Source organism: Melampsora larici-populina (assembly GCF_000204055.1).
Source record: "Melampsora larici-populina 98AG31 unplaced genomic scaffold MELLAscaffold_2, whole genome shotgun sequence".
Classification (NCBI taxonomy): Eukaryota; Fungi; Basidiomycota; class Pucciniomycetes; order Pucciniales; family Melampsoraceae; genus Melampsora; species Melampsora laricis-populina.
Window position 1 is genome coordinate 2,735,213 of NW_006768766.1, and position 17,619 is coordinate 2,752,831.

Below are 17,619 nucleotides of genomic sequence, written 5' to 3' on the forward strand. Positions count from 1 at the left end.
CCCTCTTCTGAAAAGTACCCCAGTGGTGTAGGTATTACACAGTTCCAAAAGGTTGCAAAATTCTTGAGGGTAGTTATCTTGAGAGTCAAGTGCTTCATGCATTGGAACCTTCTGGTATTCCAGGAACTCTGATTTGGGATTTGTAGGCTGGCCGCTGAATTAAGGCAGTGATGAGATCATTGGGTTTGATCTTGCATTCAGGCATATCTTTTACAAGTAAAGCAATTGTCGTTGAACAAAAATAGATAGAACTTGAAACGTTCTTGCTTTCAGGTTCAAAATCGAAGGAGATACTTCTTACCAGTCTTACCCCCCATAGCCTTCATAAGTGCATCTTGTACTTTGGGAAGTCCATCGACATCGATAATCTCAGCATTAGCTTGTTCTGACACTTGTCCTTTCTCCACCAGGGCAAGGAGATCGTTCATGAGGTCTGCTTTGGCAGATGCAGGCTGCGTTGAAAGGGATTGAGTTAGCATAAAGCCTTTCAGTTGCAGGTTCTTGAATATCAACGAAGCGGTGGGCACGGTGATTGGTTTCATTGACATCCCTCCATAAGTGACTGGTCAAGTGAAAGGCGAACAATCAATGGCTATATTCAAATGACATGATAATTGCAACTAGGTGAGCTGTGATGACGCACCCAAGCTTGAATTTGGTCGCAAGACTTTCATGATTTGATTTGTCACTGAGCCGCTCACGCAGTTGAATCCGAGACAAATGTTAAGGGATTTTAGCTGGGTACGCAGGCTTTCATCAGATTCAAACTCTTCGTGTGTAATGATCTTGGTGCGATCGGGTTGACCAAGTCCAATTAAATGAGATCTGAGGGATTCAATTTCGGGTCTTTGAACAAATAACGCGTTAGATATTGACGAGTCATGAATCCAGAGGTAAGGAAAATTGCGCTAACCTATCCCTGACAAACCCGATACAGCCTATACCCCAAGCCTTGCACAGCTGAATCACAAATTGACCAACACTCGAGTTTGCGCCATTTTGAATGATCCAACCATCTATTCACGTTTCAGTCTGATCAGTCATCTGACGAAAGAATATCTCAAGATAAATTGTAGGAGTTGACCTTTGAAATGCGGGTCTTCAGGGTGGTAATAATCTTTGATAAGTCTGAAGGCTGTGGCAAGATTCACAGCCATCGTTGCTGCTTGTACTTCGGTCAATTTCTCCGACCTAGATAATTTGATCAGATCTGTAGCTTTTAGATTGGTATGCGATTGCCAAGTTCCTAGTTGCGGTTTTCCCTAAAGGTGTGGCCAAGAAGCAGAAAAACTGTTCTATAAGCTGGAATGCAGATGTACCAGCTATTCTAGGATCCTACGGGCTGACCATGATGACTGGACAGATAGACACAAATTGGTTGCATTTCCGCATAGGCACCGTGAGGATATATACACGAGGCGGTTCAAGGTCAGTACACTGCGCGATGTGGGTTCAGTGTGGGTTCAGCTTGTAAGAACATACCCCAATCCCCTACACGCCAATCATGAGGATCGACCTCTGAGCCCAGCTGCTCAACAACACCCAATCCTTCATTCCCAGCGATATAAACCGACTGATTCTCTAATCCTATCAAATCCGTACGAGGTTTGGGTTTCCAAGGGTAGCGGCCCTGTATGGTGTCTGTCGAATACCTCAAGACTTAGAAAAGTAAACCTAGACCGATCAAACTGGATGATCTGGCACTGAGCTTACTAATATCGGCGGGGTCTGATGATGTTTTTGCGGATGATAAACATTTAGCCAATAGGTTTTTCCAATTCCTAGCAATGTGGAAGAGCTTAACTGAGTGGCGATAACTTCATCCTCAACCGCAATTCATTGGGCCGAGGTTCAGGTAAGAGATATGAGTTGTATTGCACCACCTGGGTTCAGATTTGATCCCACCCCAATCAAAAATAGCAAAACAACGCATCAATGAGATAAATCCTGAATCGGACTACGCAAGTGACCTGAAGTCACCCCCTTCAGTTGGGTCCCCGTTCTGGGTGTATGTGATGGCTTTGACTGCGGTGTTCTTCGGTGCAGCAGCATGATAAGGTCGATGTTTTACAGGACATCTGGAAGGATAACGTCCCTTTGGGACAGACTGAAGGCACAGCGAGCCAATGAATTGGAATCGTGAGCTCATTGGCTTTCAACTCGATCGATTTATCTCCTCGTCTGCTGGTGTGGTGTGAAGAAGGGAAGGGCGCCTTCCAACTGTGCATGCTGAGAGATCTGCATGAAGTCGTGAAAAATGCCTCGGTACCCAGCCGGACTTGCTGCACGGGACGCATACCGATCAACAATCAACATTCTCGCCACCTCGGAGCCGGGTATTAGCTTGATTGAGGAAGGAGAGTTGAGAAAGGCAATCGCCATAAAATTTTCAAAAGCAACCGATCAAGCAAACCATGCCCTTCCCACAATCATCTCCCTATGGTGGCGGTAGCCCTTCAGGACCGCCTCTCAATCTCAGCCCATCAGTCGGTTCAGACGGCCCACGACATTATGCTGCAGGTTACATCTCCACCGCTTCGTCGAATCAACATCAGAACCTCAACAGCTTTGGCGCCGACTCTACAGCTGACCAGGATGATTGGATTCCATCCGCGGCTATCAACGGAAGATTGAGAGGCTCGGGAAGTGGCTCGGGCAGTAAATCTACTTATCGTGGATCGGGTGGTGGTGGACTTTTTGCGCCTAAAGAGTTTGTTCTCGTCTTTCTTGATTCTTGCAAGATTCGAAAACTTATTTTTTTGAAACAAATCATTTAGGGTCAATACGCCTCTGCGTAACTCTCGTAATTCTGGATTGTTTGGATCGAGTACCAAACTAGCTCAGTCAGTCAAATCTAAGCGATTAAGCGACGCGCTCGAGGATGACGCGCCCCCAAAAGAGTCTCTCTTCGACGACGATCTAGGACAAAGCAAATCTCGACATGTGAGTATTGATCAGCAAAAGGATCCACAGTTTCATATGCGGTTGTTGTCCCTCTTGTCAGAAACACGCTGACTTTTTGCATGTTGGATGATATGACAAAATCAAAGGACCCATCGGCACACCGGACGCTTGGCTCAAGCCTTTCCACATCCCAAACATATCAATCCGAACTACCTTCATCTTCGAGTACTAACGATCTCAACTCACAAACCGGTTCGGCAGGCTACAAAGTTTTTGTCTTTGGCTTTGCTCAATCTCAACAAGCATTCGTCCTTAAACACTTCACATCTATTGGTGACTTACTTCAATCTCCGGAACCATCTGTAGATGGTGGTAACTGGGTCACACTCACCTACAAACATGCTTGGGCAGCGCAGCGCGCAATTCGGAAGAACGGGGAGGTCCTAGGAGGAGTCATCATGATCGGCTGTAAAGCAGCTGATGATCATTCAATTCCCCCCGAAACATCTTCAACCGATCCTATCAGCCGTTCATCATCGAATGCGATTCTCAGTAGACCAGTAAAGACTTACGAGGCACACGAAGGTGTATTTGCTACCCCAACTCAAGCTCGTGAACTGAGTTTGAAAGGTTTGATAAATAGCGCCGGTAAACCAAATCCAGCGATCTTTCAAAACTCTGTCGAAGGCAAAAGTGAAGGATCAGACACTTATTTGAACCGCGCTTTGGACTTGATCTTTGGCTGGTAAAAAACGTATCACTAGCTTGAGATTGTTTTGTGTGGGCTTGTTTTTACTTGAGATTCTAGGCTATTTTACTTTATTTTTCAATTTTTGTGGAGATGTAGGTTTTGCTCCGGGTGTCGTTGCTTGTGAAGTTTGTATTTCGTTTCTGAACAGGTTTGGCTATTGCATCATATAATATGGACTGAAAGTTCGCCTGATACTCTCACTGATGGTACTATGAATATGCAAATATTCCCAAATGGCCAGGAAGAATCTTCAGGAGCATTCTAAATCCATACTCCACGTACTCTAGCTCCTCATGGATTCTCAAAAGCCCTAAGCGGTAACTTGATGACCTAGGATTAATTGCAAACCACTCAACGAAAGGATAGTCTACAAAGATTGCTGCTTCGACTGTCGAAAGTCGTGCAACATTCCTTCTGTATTTTGAATCGATTAATTTGGACCTATATCACCAGGTTACATAGACCAGGACCTCGAAAAGCTTCCCCTGAACCTACCGACGTAAAAGCTCGATTTTCAAAATATGCATACCGGAAAATCACATATTTTGTCTTGTTGACAACATTGCCAAAATTGTTAAACAAGTGCAAGAAAAGCAAGTAATCATAGAATGGCTGTATAATCATAGCTAAGGTTGTTTGTAAGTTATTGCTCTTAGTATAACACTTGTATGGTCATAGAGCAGCACTTTTCTTGGTTATAAAGAACACCCATACTTTTTGACATTGGAAGACCCAATTCATGTACCTGCAACATGTAGGGCATTTCAGCCGCCTTCCAGATTTACCTTGGCTCAGTTTCTGTTTTTAGATTGAACAAAAACATATCAAATCAGAAGTAGCTTCAGTGTATCTATATTTCCATCACATTATGGGACCTACAAGCAGACATTGGTTGTGGGGAAGGTGGGTTACCCCATGCTCCGGATTAACAGCTTCATTGTCTTGAGTACACTTCAGTTGATGGTCAGTATTTTTGATACCACTCAAGCAGATTGCACATATATCAGTTGTAATTGGGTCCTCTGTATCTTCAGGTAAGTTGAGTCTGTACTTTTGAGATTCACCTAAACAAATTGTATCAAACTATGAGTTTCTTTCAAGGTTGAGATACACAATTTTGACTTTGGAAGATACTATTTTGATGCCAATTTTACTTGTACTTACTACTCCGCTTTCAGTTTTATCACTAATTTACAAGTCTCATCATCATCACATGTTCTTAAATCAGCAGAGACCCCCTTTGAAACAGTTCACCCTACTCCATGAGGATACATCTGGTGTAACCTGACACAAGTCTCAAATTCTTGCAAGCTTGGTGCGCTGGGGAGGTACTCATAAATCTTAGATGCAATCTTTAATTGCCTTCTTGGCCTGGACAGGGTCCTGGAGATGGATCACAAGCCAGGAAAAGATCTTGCATAAATCAATATAGTACTAGTTGGCCCAAAAACATTGTCCATAAAGTTAAGAATCAATGGATATTTGGACTTGAGGGACTGGATGATAGTTGGCAAGTCTAGTTCCTGGGATGTAAGGATCCCATGGAAAATGGTAGTCAGGTGTTACATGTGATACCAAGGGGTGGAGTGATCAATTTAATCTGCGCCTCAGTAGTTTAATGAGGGGTGTTGACATAGTGTTGGCCAAAAAATCAAAGCTTTATTGCTCCCTGTTTCCCATTGATGGGCACCACACAGACATTTATTGGTGTTCCAGGCAAGGCTGCATATTGCACATTGTTTATATGGTGACTGATTCAGCCATGTTTGTGTGATAAAAGACTCTCAATCAAGTTTTTAGTGCAACAATGAAGGCAGTTTTTGGCTGACAAGTTTGGATTGTTTGAGGAAGTAAGACAAGACAATTTTTCTCTTGCAGCACCTGACACCAATATAGCTTCAGGGGCAGCTTGAGGGGCAGCTTGAGGGGTGGCATGAAAAGCTTTGACAGTTTGAGCTTTCATGGCCTGGAGCTCAGTGCACAATTCAGGTGGTGTTGTTGGAAACTAAGAAATCTCAGAGTAGGTGCTGGATAAATCAAGGGCTTCCTGAAGATCTGAATTGTTGCATTGGAAGGTGGCTGATTATTTGTGGAGTTTATAGTAAGGCTTGGAAGCTGACTCTGGAGTTCTGCAAGGGTGAAAGCAAGAGAACATGACTTATTGGCTGGAGAGGGGAGATCAGGCTGGTTGGATTTGTCATCAGTCAACAATATAGAAGCATCAGCCAGCAGGGGCCTGCATCTTGGTGGAGGCAGATAGGGTGAACCAATATGAGGTGCTCTCCTGATGTCACCCATTGGGGATTTGTCAGAAGGCTTGAAGAAAGGTGTTGAGAATTTATTGGTGGTCATGTGGTGGCTGAAAGATCTCAAAAAAATCCTGTAACTTTGTTCAGATTGAGACAAGCATTTTATAAGATTGACTACATACCTGTATGGGAAGGTTGGAGGAGCAGGATTGGACACCACCTAATAGCCTATAGTCCAAGTCACTTTGATTCACTCAAAACTGTCTCATTTTGGGTGACAGTGCAAGAGCTTAGATTTGTGGAGGAAGTGCTCAACACATCATTGAAATCACTTGATCATGATTGACATCATCTCCTTGTGACAAAAATTTCTAGATTGTTTTCACAAGGTGGCCTCTTTTTTTGACCATTTAGATTTTTATATATCTTGCTCAATTGTGGCATGGTACACAAAGCTTTTGTGATTTTGCACAATTGAGTTTGAGGGAATACAGACTTACCCCTACGTGGTATTGACCGGGAATTACAGACAATCAAGTCCAGCTGACTTGCACACCACAGTGGGGATGAGAGTTCCTGATATGGGTATGGGATATCTTGAAGGATGGGTAGAGTTGACGGGTGCAGGAAGGAGAAAAATGTGAAGAGAACTTTCTTGCAACATTTTCTGACATTTTGCGTCCAATCTCAGGAGAACCAAATTCTGAGAAGCCGGTGTCAAAAACAAATGGGCATACGCTTACATCATAGGGAAATCGGACGCATCTGGACGCATACATACATACAGCCGTTAAAGAATTAAACGGCAGAATTCTTTGTCTGTGTGATGCACCCGAAGTAAAATCTGAGAGCCCAAAACTAGATTAAACCTAGTTTTGGACACAATTCAACAATGTCTTGCGGGAGACCTGTCACTTTCGATCGGATTTAACAGGTTTTATACTTTTGTATTAAATCTCGGTGCGACACAAATTTGTATTTTTATGCCTTTTATATATTTAGTAGCTGTATCATTCAAAGCTTCAAGTGTCAATTGACATGAAAAGATGACACTGATTTTCTCCGACCGAAAAGTTGTCAAAGTCAAATAGAAAGTGAAGATTGAAACGCCGCCCGTTTTGTTAAAGCTAAAGGTCAGCGCTCGTCGCTTCACCCGGTCCGAGAACTAATCCAATCTTCGATAGTGAAGAAAGGAAAGAACCGGGTGGAGCGAGGCTATATAAGTGATCTAACCTAACCCCGCTACAAGGATATGCTACTACGTATACAGGATTGTAGTCTAGGACTGTAACACACATATAGGCTTCAACACTCCCCCCCAGGACTAGACAAAAATCCTCCTAAAGAAAACACACAAAAATAAAACTCAAAATATAAAAATGAAAAAATAAATGAAATGAAATGAAAAAAAATAAAACTTCAGCTCCCAGTCATGCCTAGCATCTTGATTGCTTCTTTATGTTTTGTAGGTCCTAAGGGCTTAGTAAATATATCTGCAACCTGCTGGCTCGCTGGTATCCATTTAATGTCGACTTTCTTTTTGTGAAGCTGTTCATTTATGTAATAGTACTCCCTTTCCGCATGTCTTGTTCTCTTGTTAGCCGCATTATCTTTTGAAACATGTACTGACGATGAATTATCACATAAAAGTAATGGTGGTGGTAAATCAGGTAACATGTCCGTTGCTAATGAGTGTAACCAAACTGAATCCCTACATGCCGCTCCTATCGCCATAAACTCCGCATGACAAGTTGAAGTAGCTACACACGCCTGCCTTCTCGCCACCCACGCTACCGGTACCCCAAACAATCTCGTCACATGCCCATAAGATGATCTAGCAAATTCCCCGCCCCAGTTAGCATCCACAAAAGTCTCCATCGGTGCTGAGTACTTCGTCTTTCGAGGATTGATTAAAATACCCATGCTTGCTGTCTTCCTTAAATATCGTAAAAGATGTTTTAACGCGTTCCAGTGAGCTTCTTGAGGCGTCTTGCCATACCGCGCAAGGAAATTCACCGAGTAAGACAGGTCTGGTCGAGTTCCTACTGCAAGATAGCTTAGTGAGCCGATTATCGAAAGATATCTCCCCCCATCAACTGGAGGAACATTCACAGAGGTTTCTAATCGGGTTGACACACTCAGGGGGTTTTCAGCACTTAGGACAGATAGTAGATCAGCATTGTCTTTGAGTATACGGTTTGCAAGCTTAGGTTGTGACATTTCAAAGCGGTCAGGTGATGGTCGATTGATTTCAACACCCACAATTGAATCTAAGCTTGTTTCCCACTTGATCTTGATTTCAGCTTTGAGTAAACCCTCAATCTCCATCAGCAATCGTGTGCTACTACCGGTTACAGCACCATCGTCCACATGGAGCCAGATGAGGCAAGTATCGGATCCGCGTCTTAGGATGTAGAAACTAGCATCGAATTGACTAGGCCGAAAACCCATCTTTTCAAGCTTTTTCGCGATAAACTTCCACCAGCACCTCATTCCTTGCTTAGTTCCATACAGAGCTCGGAGACACTTGAGTACTTTCGAGACCGGTCCGTAAGAAAAACCGGCTGGTTGTCTTACCCAAACATCTTCTTCCAGAGGGCTATGAAGGAATGCTGCGGTAACATCAAAACCGAAGGTGTTCCAGCCAAACATTGCTGCAACCGTTACGATTATTCTCAAAGCTGCAAAGGTAGCGGTCGGTGCGAAAGTCTCGTGGTAGTCGACCCCTTCGATTTGAGTAAACCCCCGAGCCACATATCTGGCTTTGTAAGTTCCATCTCTCTTGATATCAAACACCCACTTCGCATCAGTCACCTTACGATCTTTAGGCAAATCACACACTTCCCACACCTGCATCTCTCTCATCTGGTCCATCTCCTTCTCACAGGCCGCTCTCCACTTATCTGCATCACTACGACTCATTGCTTCCTTGTAAGTTTTTGGGATAGTTGGATCACCGTTCTTCAGACTGTTTTCTACAGAAGTTACCAGGGCATCTTGTTGCATGACCGCTTCCTCGGCATCGAAACTTCCAAGTTGTAAAGCGTTCAGGATGTGACTGAGATTACCCTTTGACTGTTCTGGTTCTTTGATTTCCTCAAGTACCGGCTCTTTATCATCAGAGAAAACCGCCATAGACGATTCAACAACCTTCTTAGTTTCAAAGTTGAAAAATTTCCACCCTTTACTGCCCGGTAAGTAACCAATGAAAATACACTTTTGAGCTCGTGGATCCAGTTTACCTCGCCTCTCCGAAGGTATGTGAACAAAAGCTTCTTCTCCAAACGTGCGTAAGCCTTCAAGATGTGGTTTCTTCCCAAAAAGTAATTCGAAAGGTGTTTTATCGCCGGTGTTCACATTCGGGATTCGGTTATGAATAAAGCCAGCAGTTAGGTAGGCGAAACACCAAAAGAACTTTGGTAGTTTTGACGCAATCAGCATGGTTCGACCCATGTCACCAATCGTCCTGATGGAGCGTTCAGCAACACCGTTTTGATTGTGTTCATACGGAAGGGTTTTTTCTTTTGCGATGCCATGAGCTTTGAGCCAGTTAAGAAAAGTTGCTGAGTTAAATTCACCGGCGCCATCAGTTCGTAGTTGCTTGACCTTAAATGATGTCTGACGTTCCATCTTGAGAACAAATTCCTGAAAAACACTTGGTGCGTGATCTCTTGATTTCAAAATCATAACGTCGGTAAAAGTTGTAGCCAGGTCTCTAAAGGTGATCATGTACTTAAAACCAAATAACTCTCCATCAAAAGGACCAGCAATGTCCGAAACAATTAACTCAAGCGGTTGGGGCCGTTCTCTTCCCGACGGACCCATCGTTTGATGTCGGAGGCTCTTGCTAATCAGACAGTCAGGGCATTGAAACGGTGCGTTCACTAAATGCTCGGGAAGTCCTGTCGTCATTTCTTTACTTAGCAGCCTTTTGATCACTCTAAGACCTACATGTCCGAAGCGCTTATGCCATCTCAAAGCTTCATTGCTCTCCTCTTTCGTAAACACTCGGGCACGGCAAGACGAAACATGAGTCTGACAGGCAGGTGGTTTTGGTGGGTTTGTGATGAGAGGAACTAGCCATCGGCGATTCTTGTATTTCGACGTTAATGTATGAGATCCAAAAGACAAAGATAAATCATAGCCGGAAAAAGAAAAAACATATCCATCCTCCACCAGAGCTGCCATGGAAATAAGGGTTCCTTTCGCTCTTTCACAGTAATACACATCCTTGATTTTAATAGATGCACCCGAGTCGCTTTTGAGGATTAACGACCCGATTCCTGTGAGAAAGTTGCCTTCAGATTCTGTTGCAACATGCAGTGGGATTGGGGATCGAAGATGAGTGTAGTTGAGCAAAGCACCCACCTCATTTGTGACATGGTGCGTCGCTCCTGAGTCAAGTACCGCCTCTCCCACGTTCCAATCTTCGGTGACAGATGCCTCGCTACTGTAGACCGAGTGAGGTAGTGGAGATGACGCATCGTAACCGTGAGACGCATCAGCCATGTTCGCTCTGAAGGTACCTCGGGATGACGATTGTTGAGAGAGTTCTTGTCGAGCGAGCTCGGGATCGTAGTTTGGTGACTTGGGGCAGAATGGTGTTTTAGACCAGTGCTCACCACCGCAATCGAAACAGTTCTTCAGATGAGCTGGAGTGTTCGGTCCAACCCTGAAGTTCGACTTTGAAGGGTATGTTTTGCCTGAACTCTGAGTCGGAGTTTGGTAACGTCTTTGAGATGACTGACTTGCATGCGTTTGTACTCTAGATCTTGTGGCATAATTATGTCCTCGATCATTGATGTTTAAAGCGGAGATGTTCGGTAACAGATCTATGGCCGAGTCCGCCAATCGATAAGTCTCGTTACGGATTGCTTCTTCAGTCTCTCGAGATGAGATTGCTGTATCAGGGTTTGTGCGTAATCTGGAGTCTAAGATCGTGTTAACGTTGGCAAATTGTTGAGATAATCCGAGCTGCATAACGATGCTAAGAAAGGAGTCCTTAGTAAAAGTGAAACCGGTGCGTTGTAATTCTTCAACCTTAGCTTTCATCTTCGACAGGTGAGCTGCCACCGCATCTGGTGAATCGACTTTAGATTGAAGTATCTCTTTCCATAAGCTGAGATGAGTAGAACGAGTAGGAAAATGAAATAATGATTTTAGGCGATTGAAAACGGTAAAAGCTGATTCTTTCGGGTCGACTTGTAATCTGAGTGTTTCGCATACTGAGACCCTTATCATCTGAGTTATCACATCATCACCAGTAGTTTGCTTTCTATCTTGATCTAGGTAATCGGGAATCTTGGTTATAAAATCAATTAAAACATACAAGTCATTTTTCCAGTGTAAATAGTTCGATCCATTCTCATCTAGCGTGGCAACAGCCTTGTTAACTAGAGTGGGCATTTTAACAAAGAAGTCCATCGAGGTGTAATGATCGGAAACTTGGTGAGGTGGTGGATCTTTAGACATATCTGAAACAGTAACTTGTGAAATCTGGGTTTTTAAATCTGAATGTTTTGAACTCGAAACTAGAACTGAGCTGTTTTCTAAATCTTCTATCTTGATATCTGAACTTGAATCTTTTAACTTGATATCTGAATCTAAATCTTCTTGCCCTTTGGAGGGTAGCAAGTCAACGTCCTTATCGGAGTCGGAATCGGGATTGGTTTTGTTCTCGGGCACTTGGGTGTCGTCGTTGTTATCTGAGGGTTTCTTTTTAGAACCTGAACTTCTGGTTATCATCGATCGTTCAAAAAATTTTAAGCAGAACCGTTCATCTACAACAAACTACAGCTGGTATCACAACTGGGACTCAAAACCTGTTAAAGCTAAAGGTCAGCGCTCGTCGCTTCACCCGGTCCGAGAACTAATCCAATCTTCGATAGTGAAGAAAGGAAAGAACCGGGTGGAGCGAGGCTATATAAGTGATCTAACCTAACCCCGCTACAAGGATATGCTACTACGTATACAGGATTGTAGTCTAGGACTGTAACACACATATAGGCTTCAACACGTTTGACAAGCGCTCAGCCGGGAGCCCTTCTTTTGTGATTGCTATTCAAGGTTTTGGTCGGGGTTGAAAGTCTATTTCAAGGCGGTGCCAATCTGATATTTTTAGAACGGAGAATTTTCGGCGGTAAAAGTACAAATCCGATCAATGTGACCGCCAGGAATCGGAAGCGTCCTACAAGCATTACATGAATGAAAAACTTCACGTACCATACGATACGAATTTCAGGAGCAAATGACCGTAGCGAGTTCACTGGTCTCAGGGTTAAGGATACCCGGTGCGTATTCACTTTAGTTGTACGTCAAGCACCAGAGGTCTTTTTTAGCGTCATTTTCATTCTGCTCGGTCACGCACACGCGAAGAATTTCTTGAAAGAACTTTACATAAGAAATTTAGAATTTCCAAAGGTGCGAGAGGCTTGTGGGGTAAATTTCTCGTAGATTACTTCTAACTTCTCTCACTTGTCCCATAGAAGAATTCTGATTTGTGTCATCCATCAGGCTGAATCCATTTTTTATCTACTATCACTGCAAAAATAATGTATTTTTCCAAGGTGAAAAATGATTGACATTAATGCACAAAATGATTAATAATGCAGAATTAATGCAGAAAAATGCAGAATTAATGCGTTTTTAATCATTTTGTGAAACAAATGTAATCATTTTTCACCTTGGAAAAATACATTATATTCGCAGTGTATATATATGTTTAGAGCATCTCCACCGCGGACCTGATCTGTAAACCGAATACAGAGCCAAAAAAAGCTTGCTGGAAAAACTTTGACAGCTGTATTTTATATCCAGCTTCGTTCCATCCAACGCGCAAATCGGTATAAATTTTTGAGTCGTTTTGAGCTGCCTAAGTTGCCAAACCCTCACCCAATCGAGCCACCAAATAGCCATCAATTGGTTGGACAACGAGAAAATAGGACGCATGTGGTGACTTTATCACCACATGTGCCAAATGTACGTCCAATACTGGGACAATACAGTTTGCTGCAAATATTCGGTTGGTACTTCATATTTCGAGTACTGACCGTGTGAAACAGGGTTTGCTGGATATTGAGGCTCACACGGATGGTGAGCTGTTACGTTTCCAGACCGCGCTGGATGGTCGATTTGTGACCTAGACCTGCAAACGTAAAATACACCTTACGTGTATGTCTGAAACGTTACGTTTGCAGGTCTGCGTTGGAGATGCTCTTAAGAGGTACCAGACCTCATATTTTACGCATTTATGCAGTGCAAATGTGGTTTCAGTAGGCCTAGAGATTGATTTTATCAGGGTGAAATTTATGTATCTGATCTATGGCAAATTAGATAAATACATTCAGAATATTCAAGAGAAATCCTTGGTCCAAACTTGGTCTTGATTGATGGAAAAGGAAAGGATGATCTTATTCACACGCTGTTCATGCTGTTCAAAGCGGTGTCATGATGACCAGACTAAAAGTTTGTAAAAAGTTGAAAAAGAAATGATCAAATCCAATCGAAGAACTTGACCATTTTGGTGTTTTGTGAAGGATCTCCGCAAGCTTTCCAGGGTATTTTTGTAATTAGACATCTGTAATTGTGCCGCTCCGAGCCTCCGTGCCGCTGTGAGGGCTGTTCATTCTCACAGGAACTCCTTTTAAGAGGAAGCATCGAAGGGAGAAAGTTGAACTCAGTGAAGTTTAAGTTTGATGAACTAAATTGTAAATCCAGGCTACATACTGAAGCTTATGTACTGAATCCTAAACTTCGGCAGACTACTTATGTAAATACAACCTATCCCGGCTGGAAACAAGAATGGTTGTTTGTTCGATTATCTATCCAATCTGAATCTAATCGATTCGAAACTAAAGATATATATATCTCATCACGATTCTTCAAAGCATGACTGAATCTCAATCAAGAATTTAAAGAAGAGATTGACTATTTACCAAGTTAACTTAAGCAGCTAAACTTATCATCAGACTTTAACCGATTCTTACTTCCAAATCACCATTTGACCGTTCAACCATATCAACTTCATCTCAATCGACTACTCATCAATCAATCAATCAGACATTCTAATGTATGACTATCGATTCAAACTAACAGATTCAATATCAAATCAATCAAATCAAATCAAGAATCAAGTCAAATGGTCAAGAAGAACAAAAACTAAATCAATCTCATCAACTCAACCTTCAACTTCATTTGAATCTCATCAGAAATCGAATCGATCTCGAATTCAACTATCAACCGTTTTACCTACGATCCTCATCATCACCTCATTCATTCCTATCGCTCAATCCATCCCAATCGAGTCTACAACTCATTCTGGTCAATCACACTCAGATTCAATCAATCAAAACGATGATAGGTCTGATCCTCAAGATAACCTTGATCCTATCTCATTACATCAAGCTAAACCGAACCCCGATTCATCAAGACTGAATCTCAATGATCAGCTATCTTCACCGTCTCTCATCAAACAATTCCCTTCACCTACTAGTGATCCATCCAACACGCCATCTACACTTTTCCATTTGGATCCAAGTACCTCTCAATCATCTCTTGAATACACTTCTCATCCAGACAGCAGCGCTGGTCGCTCGGCTACATTCTTTCAAAAACCATTATCAACATCAAAGCTTGATCAATCATCATCACCAAAAAAACTTCAGCATGAATTGCCATCAATCTCTACCCTCGATGCATTACTTTCATCTCATGATACAAATTCACCACCACCCACAAATCCACCTTCTGAATCAGATTCACAACAACACACATCCGAATCTCCTCATCCCAACTCACAGCTTTCTTTCTCGCCTTCTCAATCTCATCGACTTTCTATACCCGTCAAATCAAGCATTCCAACCTACTTCGAAAACGTAAACGGAACATGGGTCCTCTCTGATAATGTGCGCCCCTTTTCTTTTCTCAGGCAATTCTATCTAATCTCACAAATGATTGCTTTCTTGACTCTCTCAGTGGAACCTTTATGGTCTATCAGGGCCTAGTCAGAGACATAGAGCTCGTAGCCTTCCAACCAACAATGTACAACGTTCATCCAAACAGCCCAGATCAGCACCGCTCGTTCATCATACCTCCCTTGCAGCTCGTACAAACGAACTAGAATCCAATGCATCTTTTAGCAATAGCACTAACAACAACATGAATTCGAGCACAAACCTTGATCTACCTGCTGGTTGGAATCATACTTCACCGCGCGGACCGATGTATGTTGTACCGGCGATAGTGATTGCTAGTTTATTTATCGCAATTTCAGTGGTCGGAACAGTGGTTTGTCTGGTTGGTAGAAGGAGGAAGAACAAGCGAATATCAAGCATGAGGAGGAATGAAGAAGCTGAGATTGAAGGTGACAAATCTCTAGAAGCAGACGAGAAAAAACTCAATGAGATGTCAGAGAAAGGGAAGAGGAAAAAGATGACCATCAAACATTTACTGATTGTTCAATTTAAAAATCAAGGGTCAAAGAAGAAGCAAGAGATAGATCCAAGTTCGCTTCTTATTCTTGATGAAAGTCCAAGACTTGGTAAACGGAGTTTTAGGAGTGGTATTGGCTCTAGGCTTACTCGACGTCGTAATCGAGCCAGTGATAAGATGAAAGGAACTCAAACTGACAAGACTACCGAAGATGATCAAAGTCCGTCTTCTGGCTGTTCTGGCTCTAGTGCAGATGCTGTGATTGTCAACGAGCTTTCGGGTGCACCAAAGCCTCTGACAGGTACGTCTAGATTTTGTCATACGTACACTCGCTGGTTGATTTCCTTCTGACGTGTCCATACGTCTTTCAGATGACGCTAGCGGTACTGGAGGGTCGAGAGGAACAACAGACCAAAGCTCGGCACCTATTACAAACACATCACACGGCCATGATACGCTCCATACGGCATCCTCATCATCCAATGCATTATCACAGACTATCACTTCATTCAATTTACAAAGACTAGCCACCGATGAAAGTCAGACAGAAGCTCTTACTGTGACTGCACTCACACGTCAGAGTGCACAGCTTGAAAGGGCCGATGAGCAGCGAGATCGAGCAAGAAGTGAAGTTTCTTCTGTACATAACTCATTACCATCTTTACAAATCAGTCAGCATCCATCACTCCAACCCATCATGGGACCTCGATCAATATTTCCAGATGACCCTCATCTTGAGGATCTACCACCGGAACCACCAGCTTATACGACCTCTCGTAAATCAGAAGACAAACGACCGATGCGTAGAACATCTACATCTTCTGCATCTTCATCAAACAGACGACAATATATTGCACATGTTGCAACAGATGATAAATTAGTATTAGGAAACATAGCCAGATTAGCAAGTTCTGCTCCTATTAGCGAACCTGAAAGAGAACTTGATCAAGGACCATCAGCACCACCATTAGTTTGGGAAGAACTGACTAATACGTCGGTAGAAGATCAAGTAGAAGTTCAACGAGGAATCTTACCAGCTCCATCTATGAGTTTTGTGACAAAGTTTGATCCGAATAGGAAAGATGAAGAAAAGTTAAAGAAGAAAGAAGAAGAAGAAATGAAAACTTGGGCTTTATTGGTTGAACCTTCTAGACCTGAAGATTCAGATGAAGAAAGAAGAGAAAGAGAAGAAGTTGGAATTAGTGTACCTGAAGCAGAAGAAGTAGAAGGAGAAGTAAGGGAAAGAGAAAGAGAAAGAGAAAGAAGAGAGATTGGTTTACCTATTGCTCCACCTTATGAAGAAGAAGAAGAAATTGATCAAGGTTAGAATCAGAGAAATTGGTTTCTTGTGGTTTTGTAAAATTCATGGACAAGTTATGAAAACAAATAGGTTATTCTTGTGAATCTGTCTTTATTGGGGCCCGGGGTGGTGTGTGTGTGTGTTTGTTTTGATTTTGCTTGATTTTTTATTTTTTTACTTTATTTTACTTTATGATTTTTGTGAGACTTGTTTTTTAAAATTCACGAATTGGGCTCTTGAGTGAACGAAAAAGAGAAACAAGAAAAAAGGATTTTTTGGGTATTTTGTGTGATTTTTTTTCTTTGGTGTTTCAGTTTAATGTGTCTTATATATACTTATATACATTTTAGATTTCTTTCTTAGATTCTTCTTTACTTCTTCTCTGTGCGTGTGTGTGTGTTTCTTTCTGGAAGTCTTATTACTTTTTCAAATTTCCTCAAGTTTAATGTTATTTTTTTTTGGGAAATTTGTTTTTATTTTACAATCAAATCTGTTTTTTTTTTCAATTTTTTTTACATTACAAATTAAGAAAAACTCAAACATTAACGAATAACAACGATAACGAATAAAAACACATAACATATATCATACATCAATTAATTGTGAATGTAGATATTTATTTATTTTGTACGTGTGTGTGTGTGTTGAGTGGGTTTGTGAAGGTTTGATTAATTTGAATATAAAGACAAGAAAAAGAAATTGGTCTTGGTACCTCTAATGTGAGTTGGTTTTATCTAGAGTTGGTTTTTGGATTTGGGAGAAGTATGAAAAGGTAATTTGACAAGTTTTTGGTTAGTTTACACTTTGGACTCTATTGGTAATGTATTTGTTGAAGATGAAATAATTAAGTATGTACAAAAGAGGTGATCAAGATAATCGCTGTTGGTAACTTGTTATTAACCTAGTGGAATGGGAAAGTTGGTAACATTACATTACATGTGGTTCGGGGAACTGACGGGTCGGTTCTTATATCTTCTCTCGAATTT

General features: G+C 42.0%; 3 protein-coding genes across 3 annotated transcripts; 2 read left to right on the forward strand and 1 right to left on the reverse strand.

Moving 5' to 3' along the window:
* Nucleotides 1-94: 94 nt before the first annotated feature.
* Nucleotides 95-1,933, reverse strand: MELLADRAFT_89254 (uncharacterized protein; the record flags this gene model as incomplete). Its single annotated transcript, XM_007404571.1, has 9 exons — nucleotides 95-207; nucleotides 302-562; nucleotides 644-846; nucleotides 914-1,016; nucleotides 1,085-1,262; nucleotides 1,348-1,355; nucleotides 1,483-1,659; nucleotides 1,714-1,817; nucleotides 1,884-1,933. 9 exons carry the CDS (start codon nucleotides 1,931-1,933, stop codon nucleotides 95-97), a joined length of 1,197 nt encoding a protein of 398 aa, XP_007404633.1.
* Nucleotides 1,934-2,414: 481 nt separating this feature from the next.
* Nucleotides 2,415-3,834, forward strand: MELLADRAFT_76542 (uncharacterized protein; the record flags this gene model as incomplete). The annotated part of the gene is made up of 3 exons (XM_007404368.1): nucleotides 2,415-2,710; nucleotides 2,778-2,943; nucleotides 3,051-3,834. 3 exons carry the CDS (start codon nucleotides 2,415-2,417, stop codon nucleotides 3,651-3,653), a joined length of 1,065 nt encoding a protein of 354 aa, XP_007404430.1.
* A 9,892-nt stretch (nucleotides 3,835-13,726) lies between these two features.
* On the forward strand, nucleotides 13,727-17,176 carry MELLADRAFT_115120 (uncharacterized protein; the record flags this gene model as incomplete). Its single annotated transcript, XM_007404369.1, has 4 exons — nucleotides 13,727-14,807; nucleotides 14,878-15,634; nucleotides 15,705-16,109; nucleotides 16,203-17,176. 4 exons carry the CDS (start codon nucleotides 13,971-13,973, stop codon nucleotides 16,658-16,660), a joined length of 2,457 nt encoding a protein of 818 aa, XP_007404431.1.
* Nucleotides 17,177-17,619: the final 443 nt, after the last annotated feature.